The 24,261-nt window shown below is 38.0% G+C and overlaps 1 protein-coding gene across 1 annotated transcript in view; it reads right to left on the reverse strand.

Moving 5' to 3' along the window:
- Nucleotides 1-3,289: 3,289 nt before the first annotated feature.
- NOL10 (nucleolar protein 10) overlaps nucleotides 3,290-24,261 on the reverse strand; it is a 48,993-nt gene continuing 28,021 nt past the window's right edge. The window contains exons 14-21 of the mRNA XM_035322131.1: nucleotides 16,938-17,064; nucleotides 15,373-15,452; nucleotides 15,159-15,257; nucleotides 14,680-14,766; nucleotides 12,381-12,554; nucleotides 11,767-12,014; nucleotides 6,480-6,582; nucleotides 3,290-4,072 (exon numbers count right to left, since the gene is read on the reverse strand). Coding sequence (XP_035178022.1) covers nucleotides 3,953-4,072; nucleotides 6,480-6,582; nucleotides 11,767-12,014; nucleotides 12,381-12,554; nucleotides 14,680-14,766; nucleotides 15,159-15,257; nucleotides 15,373-15,452; nucleotides 16,938-17,064 — 1,038 coding nt within the window. The 3' untranslated portion in view covers nucleotides 3,290-3,952. The remainder of the gene's footprint in view (nucleotides 4,073-6,479; nucleotides 6,583-11,766; nucleotides 12,015-12,380; nucleotides 12,555-14,679; nucleotides 14,767-15,158; nucleotides 15,258-15,372; nucleotides 15,453-16,937; nucleotides 17,065-24,261) is intronic.

Raw genomic sequence — 24,261 nt, forward strand, 5'->3', positions numbered from 1 at the left:
TCTAGTGCAAACATAAAGAACAAAAATATGAAAGGCTGCTGCGAAGGAAGATGGAGTGCTTTGAAACCTGTTACCCCCCCCTCCCCCCCCAACTCTTGAAGTTGGCACTTTCAAGTCATACCTACTTGGATGTCAATACATAAGCAAACAAGTTGAGTATAAAAATGTGTGCATACATTTTACACACATGCTCTTATGCGGGGGAATATTTAAAAACATATTACACTATTTTGTTCAGATACTTAAAGAGCCATGTGGTATAGTAAATTCGTTCACTCTTGTGTGTAAATCGGTGGATGCTTATACCAGCCACAGGAACACAGCATGCTTCTTGGTTTGTTAATAGCATTTGGGACAGAAAATTACGCAAGTAACTTTGTTTCTGTCTTTTCAATGACTAATAGCCTATCTGAAGTAAATTATGTTACTTGTGGAATAAGACAGTACTGAAGTATAGGTGGCACTTCAGATTCTCTTGCTAGCACTTCACTCAAGTTTAACCACTGACTGGAAATTTACTTAGAGTGAGCTTTTCTAAACATTATTATCACCCAAAATTCTAGTACATATGAAACAATCAGTGTTCCCACAATGCTACAGATCTTACCTTAGAGCAGGAACCTTAAATGTCAAGAAGGATCTCAGAAGCTGCTCAATACTGATTCCTATAGTATGGAAAATGGTATGGTTGACTGAAAAAAAAAAAAAAAAAAAAGGTTTATGTAACCAGAATAACTAAGAAATGCATTTTCTGGTTGCATTAAGTTAAATGGTTGCAATGATGTTGCATTAACAAGTCAGCTTCTATTGAGACTCTCAGTTCTTCCCCCGATTAACGTTCAAGGACATTATCTTAAATTTGATCAGTCTCAAGTCTCTGAACATGCTTCATGCCAGGTCCCTGAGCATATCAACAAGCTCTGCTACCTCTTCCCTTCTTGCCAAGGGTTTGGCCACCTCTGACACAGCCTGATCAAATAACGGGATCAGACTGCTATCAGAAGAGCTGTGCGAGAAAGAGCTCTGAAAAGCCTTGCCAGAGGCTTTGTCTCAGAGCTGCAGCACCCTTGGTCCTTACCTAGGCTACGTCGCAGGTGTGCCCACGCCTACCCAGGTACCCTGCTGCTCCTGACCTGCTGACTGCTGCTGACGTTGGACCTGTCTTGTCCTACAGGCTTGTCAATCTGGTCAGCTGGCTGGACTTCATTACTGCTGGCTCCTGTGCCCTGCTGCTCTCGGTCACTGCAAGGATGGATCATCCCCATTTCACTGAAAAGCTCTTGGACTTGCATGCACATCAGGCAGCTGGGCGCAGGCTACCAATAGCTCATCCATGTTCCAGAGTTCAAGTGCTGGACACCCTGAAGTACCATGCCCAACTCTTAGCAAAATGCAAACATCTAACACTTCTGACTGAAGTGTATATAAAGAACACTGCCATTTTTCAAACATTTCATGAATTAAAGCTAGGAAATCCGAAATCCACTTCTCTGAGTATCACTACTAACGACCTGCTGGTTCATGGGAAAAAGTAGCTTCAGATCAAATATTATCTCATTCATTCATTTTTATTTTTATTTTTTTTTTCTTCTGCTGCTTTAGAGACATGCTGGCTATCCATCTACCTCAATCAGAACAACGTATCCTTCCTTCAGAATATAGCTGCAGTGGGAAGCCACTTCGGGCACAAAAACCTTTTACCTATGGACCTTTGGTACTACAAACCTGTTTCTGGTTAATTCTCTCTGGTCTTTCAAAATCTACATCAGCCACTGGTCATCTAGTAGAGCATGAATTCAGTTAGAGCTAAGGTGCAGATTGCATAGAGCTTTGCATCTCCTGCATCTCACACAGTTGCACTATTCCACCATGATCTCATGCAAGCCCTGAGCAATCAAGTGCACAAATGAAGAAATTGTTGCATGAAAAACCACCCTGGCCAAAGACAAGCAGAAGAACTTACAACCCAGTACAATCTCCCTTCTCAAGAGGGCACATCACAAGTGGTGAGTTTACGTATGCCATTCCTGAATATTCAGGTTTTTGAGCCAACTCCAACGTTCTCATTCACAAATACCATCAGCGATCTCCAGTCTTCTGGGATTACTCCCCGGAATGGCTGGTATCCGTTCCTCACGCTTCGATCTTGCGTTAGCCTTGCTGTAGCAGTACTGTTTAGACATTGTGTATACACACACACAGAGTTTATGCGCATTGCACGCTTAGAGACAAAGCCTGCAGTGCTTTGCAAAACTCAAACAATACGGACTATTTTCTAGTATGTTTTATACCAAATAAGCTTCTCAGTGCATTAAGCCTGTCTTCCAGTTTCCACTTTTGCTTCCTAAAATATTCTAATCACATTATCTTTATATCTTTCCAGGCATTTCACTGGTTATGTCTAGTATATTTAAACACCATTTCATGTGTATCCCAAACATGCTTTATGTGAACTGAAGAATGATTGACTACCTCACTCCTTCAGGAAAACGGAACTAGATGTTGCACTAGTAAAAACTTTGTCACTTCACTTGGATTTCAAAGGTTTGAATGTCACCAAAAGACAAGACTCCAAAAAGAGGGACATACCCACAACTGCATTGCATTTTCTCAGAGGCTAAATATAAGCAGAAGTAATGAGGGTATTCCTTGACATACAGCATAGCTGAGACAGACACTGGAATAATAGTTCTGTGTTAAACAGAAAGCAGAAGAAGTGTACGGACAATGAAGAAATTTGAGATCTGGAGAAAAAAGTAGGTATTGAGAGTCTGTTCCTTTAGTTTGAGTGAAAAGACAGAGGTGACAACTGCAATCCGTATTTTAAAGAAGCAAATACCATGTGCAAAAGACATTTTAAAATTGAACAGTGTAATTACAACCAGAAGGAAAGTATTAAAGAAAGAATTAAGGAAAGAATTATATCAGAGGGAAGGAAATAAATTCAACTGTGACCAATTATTCTACATCTAATAAACAATCAACCTTGATTCAGAAAAAACATCAGGCTATGAGAAAGCAAGGTTTCCCCCTAACCAGGTTGGTTCAATTGTAAGCACATAATTGTTACGTTTTTACCTACATTCTACAGTAAATACTGTTCCAGAGACCTGACCAAAATGAATAGTCTCTCTGGTTTATAAAGCAAAACACTTAAGAAGCTCCAAGCCTCAAAGTGATTTACTGTGATGGGTAGCTTCATTGATTTTTTCTGGATCCCAAGTTCAGTTTCTTGGATTAAGCAAAAAGACAATTTATAAAACCTTCAAAAAAACAATACACAAAGCTCTTTTAAGGTCAAAGGTAAAAACTCATTTATTTGCTCAAGTAGTGAACAACTCATGTAGATGAAGGGTTTGTGAGATTAAAAGTGTTCTATCTTTTTGGCAACTAGCATTATGTTGGTAATCAAAAAGACAACACAAAAAATAATTATTTTCTTAACGTATGTTCTAGGCAACCCAAGAACACAAAAGACAATCATTTTTTGAAAAACAAGGTTGTACGTCATCCTTCAAGAAACACAGAAGAAAAACTTCTTGTGCCCTTGTAAAGGTAAGTTTTTAGACAAAATAACTCACCCTTGATCTTGTATCTAAGAAGTTACAAATAAGAATTTCAGAAAGCAAAAACCCACATTTCTTAAGTTAAAAGACAGGCAGCTTCACTGTCGACATAAATTCTTATATATCAAAAACATTCAGGGTTACACAATAACCAGTTGCTGTTTATTTCTGCACAAATACAGTTCACTCTAGACTCTGTAACATACCGTAGTCAGTGTCCCTTGTACAATACTTATACTTCCATAAGCTTCTCAATAATTAAGACATCAGTTAGCAAGTTCAGTTTTCTGTTCATCAGTGTAACAAAATACAAATACACTGGTATTGTAAAGTCCCTTTTTCAAATGAAAAGTGAGAAAAAAAGTTCTTTAAAAAAATAACATAAATCAATGAAACCGTTGTCCTCTTCCACGTTTACTCTTGAGGTGACCAGCAGAACGCCTAAGAGCTTTCCTCTCTTGACGATGTTGTTTCTCAGCTTCCTGCTGCTTCTTTTGCTGCTCTGACTGGAATATTGAAAGAAAAAAAGACTCAGGTTCTTGCAAACTTACATATCACCTCATTGATCAAGTTCTTTTATATCAAGTCAGAAATTCTTGCAGGAAATCTGGAAACGTTACTATAAACTGAAAAGCACCGACTGTATGCTTTTCAGATAAAAACCAAGTCTAACAATAGACTAAAATTACAGTCCAGAATTTAGGCTGTACTGGCCTTAAGAAGGGAGACCAGAATTTCAGGCTATTTAGTACCTACTCTGGTTAACTGGTATCACCACCTTTAATATTTGCACAAATGTATTTTAAAGTGACAGACAGGACAATTATTAATTTTGCTGAATCATGCAGGTTTTCTAAAATGTGTTCTTAGAATTTCTTGGAAGCATTTGATATACCATATACAATTCTAAAAGAACTTTTCAAATGAAAATAATTGAAAATCTCTGCTCCAGTGGCACATGCTCTATTAACATTTTTTTCTCTTCATCTAAAATGCACTGAAAGGGTTTAATTTACATAATACATAGATAAAAAGGCTCCTACAGCCATAAACTTCTCTTTTCTTGGGAAGACTAAGGCTCGTCTTCAAACTAAGCATAAACTGGAACTAGCAGACTTGAACTATCCACTCTCAGACAAGTGTCCATGCTGTAAAATACTCTATCAATTAGAGCGATTTCCACTGTAGGTAGCAATAAACCCATGCTGATATTATGGTAATAAAAGATACTGGTCTTTAGACTTTTATTGACTCCTGTTTTCCACTGCAAGTAGGGATAAAGAACCTCACTATGCGAATATGTAAGTGGTTTCTCTGTCTCTAGGTGTCATCCGAAACAGTCATGACAAATCTTAACGTTTCCTGATACAGCTAGCATGCTGAAATTCAATGATCTCCATTTGCACGTGGAGCACTGCTCCTCTGTACTGTAAGCACTTGGGCAGTCTATAAAACTTTTTTTCTTTCTTAAATATATGTTTAAAATCCCCTGAAAACTGAACTGCAAAGTATCAATGACAAAAAGTCATTGCAAGATCTGTCCATATGCGTTATCAGCAATTAATTAAAAAACTCAAAGCTGTAGCGTATCTGACAGAGTCATGTAAAACTGGTGTTCTGAACAACTGCTATATCTGCTTTCTTCCTCCTTACTCCCACCCAAATCTTCACAAAACTGTTAGCGAAAGATTATAGTTCATTGTTCACCATCAACTGCGAGAAATCTTGTGCCTCAGCACTTCCCCATTTCAAGCTGCTATGAAAGAGACTGTGCTTTAGAAGTCCCCAGAAGCCTATTTACTTAGCTGCAAGACACTAACGGCTCAGTTACAGCAGTTGGTGAACTCCCCAGAACGGTTATGCTGCAGAGCACCGCAGAGGAACCTTAACTTATTTAACAGTCACCACACTTTAAATTCCAGAAATACAGGAATCAAGCCTGGATGAAACAGTCAATAATCAAGTCAGGCAAGTGTTGTAGAACTATTCCAGTAAATTTGGATATTAAAAATTTTATTCAGGTATACCTAAAGTGATCACTTAACTATTTTCTTGTATTATCAGTTTTACAGATGAGAAGAATATTTGACCAGTGGTAAGGAGAAACGTATTACAGTGCAAAAAAAGCTTACTCGAGGAAAAACTGAAGTACATTGTGTCAACTGAAGTATCAATTAATATGGACCTTCAGCTTTTATAGCATGTCCTTGCTTCAATTCTATTTTTTTTTTCTTAGCAAAAAATCCTTAAGTGTTCTACAGCAGTAGCAGATGCACACACGGATTTCACCACTATAGGGTGATCAGCTGTCTATGATCTACAAAATACATTAGGACAGGAAATAAAAACCTTTTGGGAAAGGTAGATAGGGAGCAGTTAACTACACATTTCCAGTGGAATTTGCCAAGTTCAACAGGACCAGAGCTCGTTCTTGTGATCTGTGTTACAAAGTTCAGTGACAAAAGTGGTTAGGAGCTCTGTTTTTATCATGCTGAGACCTAGCAGCCCCATCAGCCGAGAGAAAGACTGTCACCTACAGCATCCCAATCGTGCTTGGACCTGCAAACTGAGATCTGACCAGTCCTGGCACTGATGTCATGTAAGGTCACAAGCTTCTGATGGTATGTCTGCGAATGAACTATTAAAAGATGGAAGCCAGTATTTTCCACCGGAACATAAGGTTTTATGAGTGCTGCCTGAGTTATAAGGGTATAAACACACAGAGCACTACCGGAGGCTTTCATTCTCCTGGCAAGAAGCAGCAGAGTTGGCAGCATATAAAGAAACGAAGAGGGACATTTGTTTGACGGTTTTAAAGTTCCTGTTCCTTCATGCAAAAACTAAAGTTACTCCTGTATTATCTTAAAAGAAAAATAATAAAATAATAAAAAGTTATATATACATATAGCTTACCTTCTTTAATCTGAATGTTGCCTGCTTGCTGCCTACTGTGGTATCAGACACATTCAACGTGCCAAGTTTTTCTTCAAGCTTTAAACGATCTCCAAGAGTTTTCCTGCGGAGAATAATTAACGTTAGTCCCTGTTCTTGCCATCTTTTTACTACAATAAATGCTGATAATGCAGTCAAAGCTAATCTCAGTTTCTCTGAAACCCCGAAATGCCGTATGTCGGAAAAATAAGCACTCAGTAAACAGAGAAGAAACCCAAGCTCAAATCATTCCCTCCAGATAGTGTTTACATAGATTTAAAAAATGTTTCTACTGAAAAGTTCATTGTCTTCTAAAAAAGCATCAGGCCTCTAGCTGAGAAAGAAACCACACCCTACTATTGCTATAGCTGTCTAGGACGTTTTAGAAAAAGTCAGGTATTCAGCTGCAGTAACAGATACAAACAAAAAAAGCTTTAAAGCGTGATATATCCAGTTTGCTTAATAACTTATAATTTCTGATTTGAGAAGCACATGTGAGGGAAGGAGATAATCTTGACTATACATTAAAATTAATTCATCACAGAATGAATCATCACTTCACCGACAGAAACTACATGGCCCAATTAAAAATGATTATTCAGACACTGCGTCCCATAACTGTATAATACAAAGCCTTCTAAATAAAAGAACAACACAAAAAAGTGAGACTGATAAAAAAAAAAGAGAACCTGACCCCACAGAAGAGCACCACATGAGCGTACACCTTCTCCCCTGCATGGTGCTCATCAGTCAGTTTCTGTGAGTTACTTGGTCTCAGGCACCAAACTCCAGTGTTTATCTATGCTGACTTCAGTAAGGGGGCTGTAAATTGGAGCAGCCGAGGACTGAAGACCTCGAAGGACCTGAAGGACCTCCAACGCAGGGGTGAGGCAGACAGAGACCGGACTTGCTTGATCCAGTCTTGCTAAACACTACCTGTGACTCCTACCGGAGCAAATCCTTCGTCTGTAATTTGGTGCCTACAAGAAGGGAAAGCTATCTGAGAACACGACATCGCCGGGAGGACCAACCTTACTCTGTGACACACTCAGAAAGCATTCACATAACTGTAAATGAAGTTAGGCATTGCCTATTGAGATACTGCTATTAGGTAGATCTTTCTGAAGAGGGGTCCCATTTTTTGGGACAAGTGTTAAAGTGCGTGCATTAGCAGAATGCCAGCATATACATTTCTGCAATTTTTTACTTTAAGGGAAAGGTGGAAAATAAATCGTCATGAAAACACACATGGTTAGCAGCCACCCAAAGTCAATGGAGTTTCTAAGGCTGAAAGGCTCACAGATTGTGCCCCACGTATGAAGCCTCTGAAGCCTGCAGAATTTTGGTTAATGAGCCATTTATGTAACAAAGACTCTTCAGATTAACAATGAAAAATTACTGTCACGAATTACTTGATTTCTCATGACTAGGTACTTTGATTGTATTTTTTCTGTAGTATATTTTTCATTCAGTACATGTAAAAACTTGTTCCATCTGTGTGAATCGGGAAGACAAGCTAAGCCTTAGAGCTAACTATGGCAGAAGATCAGTCACCGACATTGTGGTGGGATTTCTACATGCAAGTGAAGTTCCATTTTTTCTCCCCTTTGAAAGTGGATCGGAGAAATATGGCTACTACCCAGCAATTATTGAGCATGACTGCCTAGATACTGCTTCAGTCAGGAGAAAAACTAAAATGGGGAGATATCAGGAAAATGCTCTCGGTTTGCAATTTTACTGAATAAGCGCAGGTATGGCTGTGCTTATCTGAAGACGTGCAGACCCAAATCACAGTGAATTGCACTCAAACTTACAATAGCTAGGGCCTTTTTCTCCTACACCACCTTCAACAAATTGATCCAATGGATTCCTTAAGAGTGTTATTAAAATCAACTTCCCCTACCCTTCAGTAGAAAACCAAAAAAATTTAAAAATTGACCAGGCACTTATTTTTTCCTCCAAAAGAGAAGAGTCTTCCAGGACTTTTCCTTTCCTGCCATGATACTTTAGCTGACTTTCCTAGATATTGCTATGTTTTTGTTGGCTGTTGTTGACTTTCTTGCCCATCTCAAAAGATGTAAGCACTGATTATACTTTGCAAAGTAGGATTACTGCAGTTTTTAGTTTTGACGTGCTTTAACTTCAATTACAAGCATTTTAAAGAGAAATCAAGAAAATCTAAAGAGCTCTTAGCACACTGATAAAAACCCTCTCCTTTTATGTATTCCTTTTAAGCTGTTACGCAAGGAAATTACACAGAAAGTAAACAAATAAAAGTTTTGAGTCTTTACTGGTATGTTCAGCTGGTTTTCACATGTAAGCGTAAGAACACAAAAGGGGGAAGAGAAACGTGGACAGCTTTGAGACAAGGTGCTTGTTATGATCGCAGCTAAGTTTTGCAGCTTTCCTGGGCAAAGAAGCACGTAGACTGTTGGTCTGCTAAGAAATTTATAGTATGCACCCCTGCTTTAGAAGTTGGGCTTGGAGCCGTGCTGAGTCAGGAACATGTCAAAAGCAACACCCAGTTTTATGTAAGCCATAAACTGTTTCCTCAGGTAGAACATTATACGATTAGAGGAAAAAAGAACACCTAGCCATTAAGTGCATAGTGAAGGTATTAAGGTGCTTAATTACATTGGTCACAGACCATCATTCCATAGCTTGAATAAATCAAATCAAAGACAAACATGCCAGCCTCACCAGATTGTACATGCCACTACAGTCTTTCCAATTTTCAGTACATTAGCTGAATTAATTATTTTTATGCTGATGACTTATCACTGAATAAGGCTGGCAGAAAACATTATTTAGGTATTTTTTATCAAAAAATTCTACTGTGTAAAAATGCTTAACAGAGCAGGTTAGGTTTCAACAGAGACCAAGTCATTATGACTCTGTAATCGTATCAGCTATGCGGTACAACAAACACCTGCTGTTCATTTTGAGTTTGCTCCCAGAATCTGAGGAGTACACATAGGCAGAACGCTGCTCGGATGAGCACAAACAGCATCAGCGAGTACAGAAATTACTACCCAGACCAAAAAAAAAAGGGGGGGGTAAAGACAATTCAGTGACAGCAACTGAAAGAAAAACAAAGGCAGTAGTGCTATCATATTTTTGGCAGGCTGCTCTATCTTAAATCCCCCCCTCTTTTTTTTAAACATTTTACATTACATCTCACCTGTGCTACTACTGCACAGAGGATATCTAACCTAAGCAGCCCTAATTACACATCACATCTTGCAAAATATTCTGCACAGAACTGTGAATCTTAAGACAGATGCTCTCTTCCCTAAAAGGAATCTTTTAAAAGATCTTTCCATGGTTTATGTCATCACTGATATTCTTCCATCCACTGGACAAGACTGTGGTATTTGATTTCATTTTTTCCTAGCTGAGGCAATGATCTTTCTCCCACTGAACACCAGACGAAAGATTTAACTTCATTCTGTGTCACTATTATTTTTTTCTAAACACTTCCCTTCTTTATAGCTGTGTTGGCTTATTTATCTAACGTTCAGTATCCTTGCACGTTTTGAACAAAATGAAATCTTACTATTTCAGATGAGAGTCCTTGAGAATTTTGTTTAGAGGTCAGTAGCTCAATTTGTGTAAAAGAACAGAGCGCAAACAGGCTGCAGCCATACTGCTTTAAAGGCAAGTATTTCAATGTCAGTGAGAACACAGTGCCATTTGACCGCTCTTTCAGGCTCCTTTCAAGTCACTTTCTAACATGACTATAAATTTCGTGTGAGAAATATCTTTATCCTAGGGCATTTCCTAGGACAGCGTTCTCTGACAGAGTGTCCAGAATGGCTATTTTCCTTCTGACAAAGCAGAAGGACTGACAAAAGAAAAAGCTGCATCATCGACTATAACATAGAAAGAAAAATAATCAGAAGAATGCTGGAGAAATCTCAGCAAGCTAGAGTCCAGAATGAATGGGTATATTTATCTTAGAGAACACAGGAAAAGCCTGTGTGTGTAAACATTTGCTGATAAACAGTTAACACAAATACCACTTTTGCAGAACTACTATAAACCTAGGTTTATAAATCCTACTGTTTGAAGAGATCGTACTGGTACAACATATAAATCATGGACTACTGTAGGAACAATGTACCAGTAATGTTCAGAGACCATTTTATATGGTAACTCCAGTTGAAAACTTGTACATTTCAGAGAAAGGCTGAATTTTATCACGTTTCTCTATGTATCTCTAGCAGAAGTCCATCATGAAACATCTAGGCTGCATTATCAGTTCCTACTCACACAAAAAGCAGCCCCATTATATATGTTATTGCCCTTGAATGTAGCATTTTATTCTAAGTAAAAAAAAAAAAGGCTATTAGGAGATCCATCTAACACAGCAAGTTGTTTCCAACATTAGTCAAAATTCTGCTCTGCCTCCAATGTGCTGCAAGAACTTTGAACCTATTGTCCCTCAAGGTTTTAATATTAGTACCTGCTCTCCAAATAATAAAAGGCTATTAAATCTCATCTTCTGAAGGCCTAAACTCACTTCTGGAAAAAAAAAAAGTCAATGAGATTTACAGGCATTAAGCACCTCAAAGCCAAGTCCTTTAGTTTGCAAGCCTAAAGGATAAGCATGTCCTTTATGCTACCCAATTATTTCAGTTGATCAACAATTTAAAGAAATCCAAATAAGAAAACTGACTCCAGTATTTTTTTTTTCACTGCGAAAATAAAAACAAAACATCAGACTAGACAACAAAAGGACAGCATATTTTTTGAAAATTTCTGGACACCATAAAAATACCCAGACCAAATGATTTTTTTCTTTTAACTACCTGGAACCTGCCCCCCAAATAGTGGCTGATCATGCAGTATTAGACAGCCTTTTAGAACGTCAGCTCAAAAACATCCAAAATGTCAGCCTCATATTGAGATTGGTGGAGAAATAGAACCGGTCTCAGAGACATCAGCGCTGTTATATGTGAAAGCAGCAGTTCACTGACACCAAAAAAAATGGATGCCCAAATCAGGCTCAGAATATGAATCTGTTACTCATCTCAATTGCATTGTCCCTCCAGCATACTTGAAGTGTTATATTTGTTTAGCAATAACAGTAACCTTTCAACAATTATGTCCCTCTAAGTCATATCCCTGAATCACCAGACGTGGCTTTATTAGTAAGTGCTTCCAAGACTACCCTGCTAACTAACCAAAATGCCATTGGCCTGCACTCTAGAGAAATACTTGAGAATCTTCCACCCCCCAGATGTTAAAATAGGAACCTTAGTCTTACTTCATTAATTTTTGTTTTTTGGCAGAGTCTTTGAAGCTTCTGAATTCCTCTCCTTCTTTAATCTCAAAAAACTGAGGTTTTAGTAATGTTTGCTGATCCTCCTTGAACCTTTCCTGCCGCTTTACTTTTTCCTCTTGGCGTAGAAGCTTGCGCTGTTTCCTGACCTCTTCAACCCAACCTTTTTCATCATCTGAACTCTCAGAACTTTCTGCATCACTTGGTTTTCCTTCTGGTTCTTCCTCCTCTTCCTGCAGATAAAAATAGAATAAAATGAGAAATCATCAACTAATTTTCTTTTCAAACCATTTCTGCAATGAGAGTACATCAACTTTTACTTCAAGTGAATCTAAAACCTGAACAAAAAGCACTAACAGCAAATGAAGCAGAGATATTATAAAATTACCTCCACCCACATATTACATGTTTTTCAAACCTATATTCATGTAGACATACACCTGAAAACTTGGATGATAATATTATAAATTACATCTAATTTAGCTGGTGAGACATTCTTGCATTGCCTTCCTCTTTCCTTCTTTCTAAGGTAAAAAATCTGAAAGAATGACACAAAGGTAAAAATGTCTTTTTCATAAATCAAAAGGAAAATATTTTACCTGTTCTTTTGCCTCCTGTTCCTCTAAGAGCTTTAGTTTCTTCTTTCTTTTCTCACTTATTTTGGAAACGAGTGGGTTAAGTAGCCTGAATTCTTCACTCTGCTCATCTACCTGGAAATCTGGATTCTCAAACATGACTTTAAAACGATCATCTTTGAGAAGGCTAGGCAGGTTCTGGAAAAGAATGGAAGCATGAGTTAGTTATAAAGTATCGAAACAGACATTGGTAAAAATACCTAACACTGCTTTAATTAAACAAAACTCAAAAACTGAATGCAAAGTATCGGTTGTTTTATCCCTTCCAGGTCACATAAATCAAGATTTATGGTTATTATACTTTCTTACTTTCACAAAGATCAAGTAAATATCATTCTAAGCTACCTGTAAGCAAGACAGGTTTTATGCACACTACAGACACCATAAATACACAATTGCTACTACTTTTGAGCTAATGTATCTCATACAATCACAGCCAGCTAGTCTGGAGACACGCTGATACCACTGACTAACCAGCAGTACCTCTGAGGCAAATACCCTGCCTGATGAGGATGACTCTACAGCATGTAAAACAAATTATCAGAGTAAACATGCCTGCATACAATACTACTATTGTTTTACTGTAAATACGTATTTCTGTGCATCTTATTACAATTTCTTCACTGCCCTCACATAAAGGATGGAAAAGGCAGTTTCATTCATATTGGAAATAAAAAGAACCCAAGGTAAATTATGCTATTATTGAATTAAGTTCAAACTACAACTACAGTTCATATGAATACTTGTCATTGTTTCAGATAACTGAATACATAGCTTTTTGTAATGAAAGCTGATCTTATAATTTAACATTTCCAAACTTATACCAGCAGATTGAACACACCCCAGCATTATATATTTTCATTGTTACCTACAAAGCAGGGAAAAAAGATAGAGTAAACAAGTGTAAATTCCAAGTGCAGAAGCTGTTGCAAATGTGCAACTTGCAGTCTCATTTGGAAGCTAGAAGTTCAATCTCAAAGCCAAAAATAAATGGCTCTTCACAAGACTCCTAGAGCCATTTCAGGAAAATAATCAGAGCACACATTTTTATGTACTCTTTTTAATGTACTTTGAGATGCCATCTATCTGTATTCCTAGACAAATCACTCCCCATTTATTGAACTCATTTCCACTCCGAACTGGCTTAGAAATTCTGCATTTAAGGTTTTACCATCACCTACTTTTTCAGGAGTTCATGGTTCCTAACCAGCTAGTTCCAACCCTCCTGCCAATCTAAATACCAAAGACCATCTAGTTCCAACCTGGCCCTGAACACCTCCAGGGATGGGGCATCCAGAACTTCTCTGGGCAACCTGTTCCAGTGTCTCACCACCCCCTGAGTGAAGAATTTCCTCCTAACATCTAATCTAAATCTCCAATTTTGGGTTTAAAACCTCTTGTCTTGTCACTATCTGCCCATGTAAAAAGTTGCTCTCCATCTTTTTTACAAGCCCTCTCTCTTTATGTACTGAAAGGCCACAACTAAGGTCTCCTCAGAGCCCTGTCATCTCCAGGTTGTACAGGCCCCAACTCTCCCAACCTTCCATCACAGGAGAGGTGTTCCAGCCCTCTGACCATCTTTGTAGCCTCCCTTTGGACCTACTCCAACAGGTCCACATCTTTCTTGTGCTGGGGGCCCCAGACCTGGATGCAGTACTCCAGGCGGGGCCTCACAAGGGCAGAGCAGAGGGGCACAATCACCTCCCTCCACCTGAGGGCCACTCTGCTGTTGATGCAGCCCAGGACGCAGTTGGCCTTCTGGGCTGCAAATGCACACTGCTGGCTCACATCGAGCGTTTTGTCCACTAGAACCCCCAAGTCCTTCTGTGCAGGGCTGCTCTCCATGAGTTCTTCTCCCAGTCTGTACTCCTGTCTGGGATTGCCCTGACCCAGGTGCACCCAGGTGCAGCACCTTGCACTAAAATACTAATAAATGAAAAAGGTTTTTTGTTTGTTTTTTTTTTGTTGTTTGTTTTTGTTTGTTTTTTTGTTTTTGTTTTTGTTTTTCCATCATCTTCAACAGGGCACATTTCAGCATTAAAACTTTTAATACCGATGACAAGGTTATTACATAGTCTTTTTGGTGCTCCAGCTACACAAGCCCACTCTACAGTCACCTAGCAGAGTAAGCTATTTATGAGACAAGAAAGAGTTCTGAGAACAGAGTTCTGAATCTATTTGGCCAGATAACAATGAATCAGCAACTATAAGCATTATTATCTCTGTGTTCCTCGTTAGAGAAGACTTTAAAACAAAAGCTTACCTTTTGTTTCCTTTTCCTGGTAACCTGTTCTTCTCCTTCTTCTTCAATCAGTTTGAGTGCAAGCTCTTTATTGACTTTTGGAAGTTTCTAAAGAATATAAAGAGAACACATGTATAAACGCAATATTATTTGTATACATTTCTTTCCAGAGTATTGCATTTCAATGGCCTAAGTCATTTAGTTTAATGGCAAGCAGAAACTGGAAGTTTTACCGCTGGGTTATCTGCTCAAGCAGCAAATGTGATGAGAGCTGATCTTTTACAGTTTGGTATCAGACTTTCTCATCTGTGGGATTCATATGCATGAGAATTTTATGTTTCCATTCAAAAAGTTTTATAAATTAAAGCTAACTTTAGTTTTTGTCTCTAACAATAAACAGAAACAACTCCTAGGTAATTACATTTCTGAGATATACTTAAGAATATAGTATTTTTTACAAATAGTTCTTCCAGAGCATATTCATTGTTCACGGGATTTACCTTCAGCTGTACCCTCTGTGCACGTGTTTCTTCTATCTTCTGTCTTATTTTCTCTCTTCTGTATTCTTCATAGGCAAAGGGGTTGGCCATCATTTTTGCCTTTGAACAAGAAGGAAAAAATACATATCATTAATACAGGATATAGTCCTCTATGTGGGAAAAAAACAACACATTTTATTGCTAAGAGCAACAGTTTACAAGCATCATTTTTTACCTTATGATAAAGCCTTATGTCCATGAAAAAGCCATGCATATATGCTCTGAGCAGTGTCGATCCAATGAGATGAGCAAGGCCTGGGAAAAAAAAATTACAGAGGATTTCAAAGAGCTTTCACAGATAAAGAACTCCTATTCCAATCTAGCCACTTCACTTACTCGGTTCAAGACAAACAAGCACTGTCAATGCAACACATCAATCTCTCTGATAGTCACATCCAGTACATCAAGACTAAGTAAAACCACAAAAAATCAAGTTAGGCCAGCAAGAAATCCTAGCTACTTTGGAGCAACAAAATCCATTTTTGTTGTCATAATACATGTTACTGTGCACTTTTTATAGATGTCTACAGGTACTGGGCGCCATAGGGAGTCTACAAAGAAATATATGTTTTTTTAAAAGTCTGTACATGTTTGACAAGTGCTTTTTTCGTGTGGTATACTGAAGTTATAAATGAAAGAATTTTGTCTTGGGTCCCTGTCATTGAAGAATCAATGTGCTGAAAGAACTACAGTACCACATCAGGTTATAAAACTGTCACCCTATGCCCTAACGGAGGGTAAGAAAATACCAAACAGTTGTCAGATTATCCTTTCTTGTATCTTCACAAAATTCCAAAACTGAGAAAAGAAAATCCTTTTATAGCAAAATGTCCTCCACAGACTCCCAAATCTTCAGAAATTAAGAATTAATCTTATTCTAGAAGTAAAAGGCAAAAAAAAAAAAAAAAAGAGAGAGGAAGTTCTGTGTATCTCAGAAAGCCAAGTTCTAATTTATGTTATTTTAACAGTTTCCAGGAAACAATCCTCCTGCATATTCCAAAATAAGAGTACTTCAGATAACAGGTACTACACAAAGAACACTGATGTATGAAATGCAAAATATATCTCAAGTTGGTTCTTCATTTGAAAGCTTGCATTTATGGGGAAGTGAATTTTATTAAGTTATTGTGAATTTAAAGCAGAAGAACTATTTCCAGTCAAGTCTCCGTGTTGATAATGCTACACTGCCTAATTCCCTTAAGTTTTGAACAGGGATCTACGGGCTACATTCAGACCACCTCCTTCAGAAGTGAGGTGTTTTGGAAGACCTCCTCCTTGTCCTGCCATATTCAGAGGTAAATGAATTAAACTGAAGTAAAACATAATGATCAAAACACATAACGGAACGAGAAAGAATCAACTGCCTTGAGTCAAACATACTAACTCTCTCTGCTATGTCATTTTTAGTATTCTAGTTCCACGAAATCGTTTTTCCATTAACCCTAGAATGGAGTTTTATTTTCTGGAAAACACTACACTCAGTTGGGGTATCCTTTGGCAGGTGAATCTTTTCTCAACACAAACATCCAGTGTTGCACTCGTTGGGAACCAAAGAACAGAAAGTCATCAGTCATCAGGTATACTAATAACCAAGACGACTGAAAGAAACTCTTGCCAATAAATTTCAAACAGTTCTCCACATTTCTTGCTGATAAGTCACGTCTGAACTAATAAACTTGCAAGTGTGATTTAAAAAAACAAAACAAAAAACAATTAACAAGTCAGCTAAAGAGATTTTACCTAAATTTTCAAGGTCTTTTCTGGTCACGAATTTGTAGTCATCGTAAACTGTGCTCTCTGGATTCTCTTCCAGTTCTTCAGTCAAGTTGTCCAAGAAGGAACACCATCTGGGGGCAGGTCCTAAAACCTAGGGATATTGCAGAAAGGTACAAAATTGTATATAGATTCAAAAAAACAAAACAAAAAACACACCTACAGTTAGGCTCTCAGCTCTGGTGCTGGAAGAATAAACGAATCTCCCTGGAAGCAAATACACCTTAAGAACAACAGTTAGAGAACACAATTAAATCTACTGCTTACATTACCAATAAGGAGTACTATTGATTTCATAAGTGTTCTTTTAACGTAGGTAATTTATTTGAGATCAACAATTCAGAGGTTTCCTATTCAACTGTTTCAAGTGATCCTAGTCTGACCAATTAATTTATTAAATGCTCAGAGCTAAATATTATAGATAGAACTAACAACTTAACTAATGGCACTAGATACCAACTAATCTGTACAGCACAGCTGGACCATGATCTCATTAGTTCACTACACAATCACGTTAATTAAAATAAGTAGGGCAGAAAAGGATTTTAAACAGAACATCACAGATATATTTCATGTACTTTTGTTCAATGAAAAAATCCAAACTGTATGGACAAATAATGGGAAATGTTAAAAAAAGATTGCATATTTCCACCATGAAGCAAAGGATTTATTTGAACAATATTATGTTGCACTATCAACTTACTTTTCCATATATGCTTCCTCCAACTTCCCAAGTCAATAATTATCTCCCTTAACTTTTCCCTCCTGCTGTTCTGATTGAAATTCCTCCCTATCCTGATGCACACGGACATGCTCAACTGTTCCAGTATTATTATTTTAGTAGGTGAACTAGCTGAATGGAAAAATCCAACATTACATTTTTCTCTCCAGAGCAAATCAGCTGACATTTTAGAATGTAAAGTGGCCAGTTAACTCCTAGAGTGGGACTTCTATTGAGGCTTCCACCTTGTTCGCTAAAAATTCACAAGGAAAATTCAAATGACAAAATGACAATACAGATAGTACTGGTTGCAATTCAAATCTAAATGCCACACTTTCGTATTGATAACAAAGCAGTCTAGAAATATTAAGTGTACTATTGTTTTTCAGGCCATTGAAGAAGCCATTAACTGGCGCTTCATTACCAGACCATCAAAACATGACTGGATTGGGGGAATCATCTTTAAAGTTTACCCATTTTTGTGTTTCGGATGAAACTTTTTGTCCTCCTTGTAAAAAAAAAAAAAAAAAGTTGCTTATTAACTAACAAAACTTTTCCTGTAATCAAATGTAAGTATAAATTTGTCTGCTGAAGATTATTAGAAATGAGATTAGAGAATCCTTGACTCGCTTCCATTCCAATTAAATAAAAAGTTCCCCTTCATTCCATCTTGCTGACGCATTATGTAAAGATCTCTATCGCTTCAATAAACTTTTTTCATCACTTCCATTTCTGTGGCACTATCTGTTCAAGCCTTGCACAGTGCACATTACTCATTAGAATTAGAACAACTGTAACCAATTAGGGTAATCCCCAGATGTGATCTTAACTGGTGTGAATTAAAAAAAATAAATTAAAGCAGAAGACTCAGAAATAAGGGAAAACAGTTCATCTGCTCTTCAGCTGTAACTCCGCACGCTGTTCTATGTATTCCTGTACTCAAACCTGATATTAAAACTTCTATGGCAAAATGTCAGTCAGTGATGAAACACCTAAAAGTAAAAGCTACACAACCTGAATTTTCTCTATAATCTATGAAGTAAGTTGCAAGACCACATCATAGTAAACAAGGGGGAAAGTGAGATAATTAACGGAAAAAAGCAATGGCAGAATACCAGGAAAAAATATAGAGTTCACCCATTATTCAAATTTTGCATGTAAACTGACAAAAAGGAAAACCCTACAGAGATGTTTGTGTAAGTTTTATTGCCTTGTTTCCCTCTCTCCCACCCTACTAAAACCACTTGCCTACCTATTCCAGAACACCTCTAGGAAACCTCTAGCAGTTTTGCTTGGTGTGTTAAAAGGGAACATTTTTTAAAGCTTAGGACAAAAATTAAAAATAGAAAAGGCAAACGATACCAGACACAGTGCCAAAAATATCAACAAGAAATTTCTTTCCCCTGCAACTGTAAATTCTTCACGGGCTTAAAATGCCACAGCATTTCAATTGCAGAGTGATCCACTACCAACAGACTCATCTCTCTTAAAATGTGAGGCTCTGCTGTCTCTGCACCCAGCTATAAACTCCACAGCTCAGGGGATTTGTCTGCACCAAGCAAACACGTATGAGGCGGACACTGGGAACACTGCCAGATGAAGCTGGTATGGTCACAGCATGCAGTACAGTGTTTTATAGGGGTATAAGTTTTAGGGAATGGCCTCAAGTTGCACCAGGGACGTTTTGGTTAGAAATGAGGAGACATTTCTTCTCAAAAAGCACAGTCAGGCACTGAAACAGGTCACCCAGGGTGGTGGTGGCATCACTGTCCTTGGGGGTGTTCAAGGAAAGGTTGAACATGGTGCTTAGGGACACGGGGTGTCAGTGTAGTGGTGTTAGTGGGTGACAGTGGTGGTAGGGGGATGGTTGGCACAGATGATTTTGGAGGTCTCTACCTACATTTAACCATAGAATCATTAAGGTTGGAAATCACATGCAACTCAGCTGACAGGTCTCACATTTACAATATTTATAATATAAGAAATAGGTTTCTCTGCAAGTTTTAGAGAAGTTACGTATAGCTAGTGGGAAAATCATTATTAAATGAGTGCACATCTAAACTTGGCTCACACTCAAATATTTCTTCAGCTAAGAAACCAGACATCATCATCAACAGCAATCAAAACAATATTTTTACTATTTTCCTTACGATTCCATTTTCAGCCGAATTACCCCTTCTTGAAACAATCTCCAACGATTTCCAGTGAAAGACAAGACGTCTGTCTTTGAAAATATTTTTGTCTATCAACAGAAGGGCCTGGCCTGGAGGCTGGAGCCAGCTGGCTGGAGGCCAGGTGGGATCCTTCCTGCCCTCCCTCCTCCTTCTTCCTCCTGAAGGGCCCAGGGCTACCACCTGTGCCAGGACCGAGGGGCAGGGATCCTCCACCACAGGGTCAGGCATCCTGGCACCGTGTTGAGAAGCAAGCGTGGTGCTGGGTCACATGAGGGACAGACCAGAGCAGGACACACGGAGCATAAGGGCTGGCCTGCCCCAGTGCCCCCTCAGCACAGGTGATGCAGATACCTTGCCATTGCCTTTCATGTGTTACACCAAACCACGGCAAGTACAGATGCAGACTTATTAATTAATATCATCAGTATCATGCCATCAAATGCCAAACTTTTGTTAGCACGTATTAGAACATCTTTATTGATTTACCCTAGACACAGAAGATGTATGATGAGTAACTAAGCATGGGCCTCATCTGAGTTGACAAGCTGCAAACATGGCGAGGGCAAACTGTTCAAGAAAAGGAGGAGGAAAAAAAAATTGGTGACAAATATTTTGAAAATTTTGTAAAATAACTTTAAAAAAAAAAACACATTTATTGTGTTCTATTTTACAAGACTTTTACTTTAAAAGTCTTATAGCACCACATATCTTGCTCTGTAAAACACGGTACTTCTGATCATGCCTAATTCCTGAGCACTTATGGGTGTTATTAACAACTCACAACAGATGTTCCTTATCTTCAATCTGGAAGATCAGACAGCACTTGTCCACTTTTAAGTGCAACTCAACAATTTGTCAGCCAGCTCTGCAGAGCCACCAAAAGACTGGGTCTAATCCTGACTACCATTAAGCATGTAACCCACTCAACTTAAAAGCAGCCCAGGATGCTTAGCAGCTTCTACAGCCAGATACCATGAAATTTAAATGAAACAACTCTGAATGCACACACAAATGAGTATTGTTAAGCATCTCTTTGAAGACTTAAGGGACAAATTCAACAAAAGTGAACCAAACAGTTGGTCTTCTCTCAGGGAGTCAGAACAGGTTCCAAAATCCAAGTTTTCCAAGACACTAATGATTAAGCCCCTGGAAGACTTCATCCAAGGTAGTGATCAGCTCCTAAGTTGCAAATAAAATGTCAAAAATGTTTTAAGAGTCCAAAAGCAGAAACTCCTCCCAACTTTTATTGATGTATTTTAGCAATTAAATACATGCAAAAATGCTATATATGCAGCCCAGATCAGATTTGAAATAACTCAATTAAATTTGCCAAGTTTAGATTGCCTAAATTCCCTCTGGAAGACTAAATTCATGTATGTGGACATCATTCAGCAGGACACTTAAGAGCTTCCAGAGAGCTTTTGTAAAGCAGAAGTACTGGCTTCCTTAGCTCTGCAAGACAGCAACATGCAGTTTCACAGAAATTAGCACTGTAAAGCTGTATCGCTCCATACCTATGGGAATACACTTACCAGCAAATAAATATGAAAATATATTGCATCACTGCTCTTTCATAACAAAACTTAAAAGTAAAACCTTCTTTGAAAAATCTTGGAAGTGTTCATTGTGTTATCTTCTACAATTTTAAGTTAAGCTGTAGGATCTTTACCAGGTAGCAAAAACGTACTACTAGAGTTAAATGATTCACTGCCATGCTTTTTGAATAATGTTGATTGCATTGATAATAGCATGTATTTAAGGTCCTCAACAGAGCTCTGGTCACAGTGTATTGTGTAAAATTACTAGTTGGATGATAATTTTAATAACCATGAGGCATGATAAGAACTAGTTAATGAGAAATAGTTTATGCTGAAAGGGGAATCAAAGGGGAATCACTGCACAGAAAGGTTGCAAGTGAAGCTCAAGGACTATCCTATTAAACATTTTCACTAGTGACTGCCACATATAGTGGGAAGATGCCTGTGAAATGTGCTGACTACAGGCTGCCAGAAAAGAAGGCTCAAAATCCCTCAGTGGAGAAAAAAAAAAAAAAAAAAAAAAAGGTATCTTGAAAACTAAAAAAGCTGCAAATAATTGGATGAAACTTATAGCCAATTACTACCTGATGTAAACAACAGAAAAGGAAAAAAGTGATGCTATCTGATCACAAGACAAAAAATAGTCTCAAAGCCACTGCATTAGTGTAGGATAGGGATAATGACTCAGGGAAGATACCTTGTACAACTTCAGGCAATCATGTTCAGGATCCATGAATGCAAAGTTTAACATGTACAGTGAAAAGCTACTGGGATGATATGTGAAGCAACAGCGCTTACACAAGATTGTGTATATTCAAGTTAACACAGTTACAGTGCAGGGTTAACTGAACATCAGGTGGATGTGAATGTCAAATAGTCTTTTAATGAAATATTGAGGAAAAAACAATCAACTAATTTTAAGATGAAATCTGCAATGTTCATGGAAAAGATTATACAATCTGATTGCCTGTGATAAGGCTGGGACTCCATGACCCAGGAAAGCTTTTCCATTCCTGTTACCATTTAAAAATGCGTTAAAGCAGTTTAACGAATTTCTAGATTATAATTTCTAGAAATTATATATATTTTACGTATGTGAACGCACTGAGTCTTGTATATCTACCTGCAGGAGACAGACAACAGAAATGTATTTTAAATAAAATGGCACACAATCATTTTACATTTTTAGCCAGACATTTGCTGGAGAAAGCAAATGCACATCTGTGTGTACATATTCTCAGCTTCAATTATGCCATGTAACAGGAGAGGGAGATTACAGAAGGCCTAATGAGGGAGGAGAAGAAACTGGGTGATCCCCAGGGTGTGGGCAGTGATTGAAATGTGCAATTGCGTTTTCAACATAATTAGCTCCCTAATTGCATAGCCAGGTTTAATTAATGCAATTACATGAGTAATTAATTACTATTCATTTTAAGAGTACTGTTTTTAATGTTTTGTTCTCTAATTTTAAGAATTAGACAGATCTCAATATGTAATAATTTTGAAAAGTTTCCATCACATGCATCGAAAAGGGAAGAGGAGACAGAATACCTCCTTACACCTTTGTACAAGTCAAGGTTACATCAACTGCAACCCGTGGCTCTCAAAACCTGATGTATTAGTTATAGCTTGCAAATCTGAAAAACTGCATCTTTCCATTCTTGTTTCTATGCTTTTGGGCTTCAGGTACGTCCAGGCCAACAACTTCAGGGAAGCCATGAGATTAGCTTGTGCCAGAAAAGAGCCTTGGGATAACATTACCTTGTTATGTTTCTGTCTACTACGTTTCCATATACAGTACCTTTCCCTTAGCAATCAGTGTGCTCCAAACAATTCATGATTTTCAATATTATTCTGAGATTCATTTCTATTCTACTTTTTCCCCTGTGAACACTCTACGATCAACTCCAATTGTGCCCCATTCATCTCATGAGTAATCCCACTTAATTTAGTGAGTAAAATTCTTTCATTTTCTAAATTAAATGGGTTTGGGGAATAAACTCCAAACAAATCTCCCATATACTTTCATTTTTCTTAATTTCATGCTTTCATTTACCCTGCGATACACAGCATGGATTTGATGCTTTTACAATAACTGAACTTCTCACTGGAGTACAGCTATGACCAAGAGACAGAATAACATTTTTCCTCTTTTCCAGTTTGTTACTAACAACAGCATTGCATTTGGTTTTAAGCCCACGCACTCATAAATTTCACTGAGCTATACAACGAATTGGCTCCTTCTCTCATCCCAACTCCAGCACATCCAGACATTTTTGGCAGATTCACTAACCTGAGAGAGGTTGGTTTTCCTACCTTTCACTGTGCTATGGCAGCTGCCAAATCAACCACTTGGAGGTTTTACTCCTTAGAGAGCATGTTAAAGGAAATGTTGCTTTTAAGATCTTTCCAGTGTTAAACAAAAACTGCTGCAGGAACTTGCACGCATCTTCTAGGAATGAGATACTAAATCTTTCTGCCCTGGTAGTTATCAGATAGCAAGTATTTCTTTTTCTAATCCTAAACAGTCTCGCTTCATAGGTGTTTTTTTGTGTTCTTGTTTAATCTCATGTTGTCTGATCTGACAGGTAGTCACTTAACCAGCCACAGGCCTGCTCTCACTCCAACTGTCTTCCCAGTGAAGCCACCACCTTGTGAAGGCGGCAACGGTCCTGTTGCTTGTAGCACTGAGAAAAAAGCGCTCTCCAGGATAGGAATAGCAAATAAATTTTAAGCAAAGACAGACAATTACTCCTTAAAACCGTAAATGAAATCAACAATATTTCTCTTTCTTACCAGACAGGAAGAAAAAGGGATGCTTCTCAAGTCAGTTACCAGCAGTGGCATTAAGAGTTAAG

This window comes from Oxyura jamaicensis, chromosome 3 (genome assembly GCF_011077185.1).
Source record: "Oxyura jamaicensis isolate SHBP4307 breed ruddy duck chromosome 3, BPBGC_Ojam_1.0, whole genome shotgun sequence".
Classification (NCBI taxonomy): Eukaryota; Metazoa; Chordata; class Aves; order Anseriformes; family Anatidae; genus Oxyura; species Oxyura jamaicensis.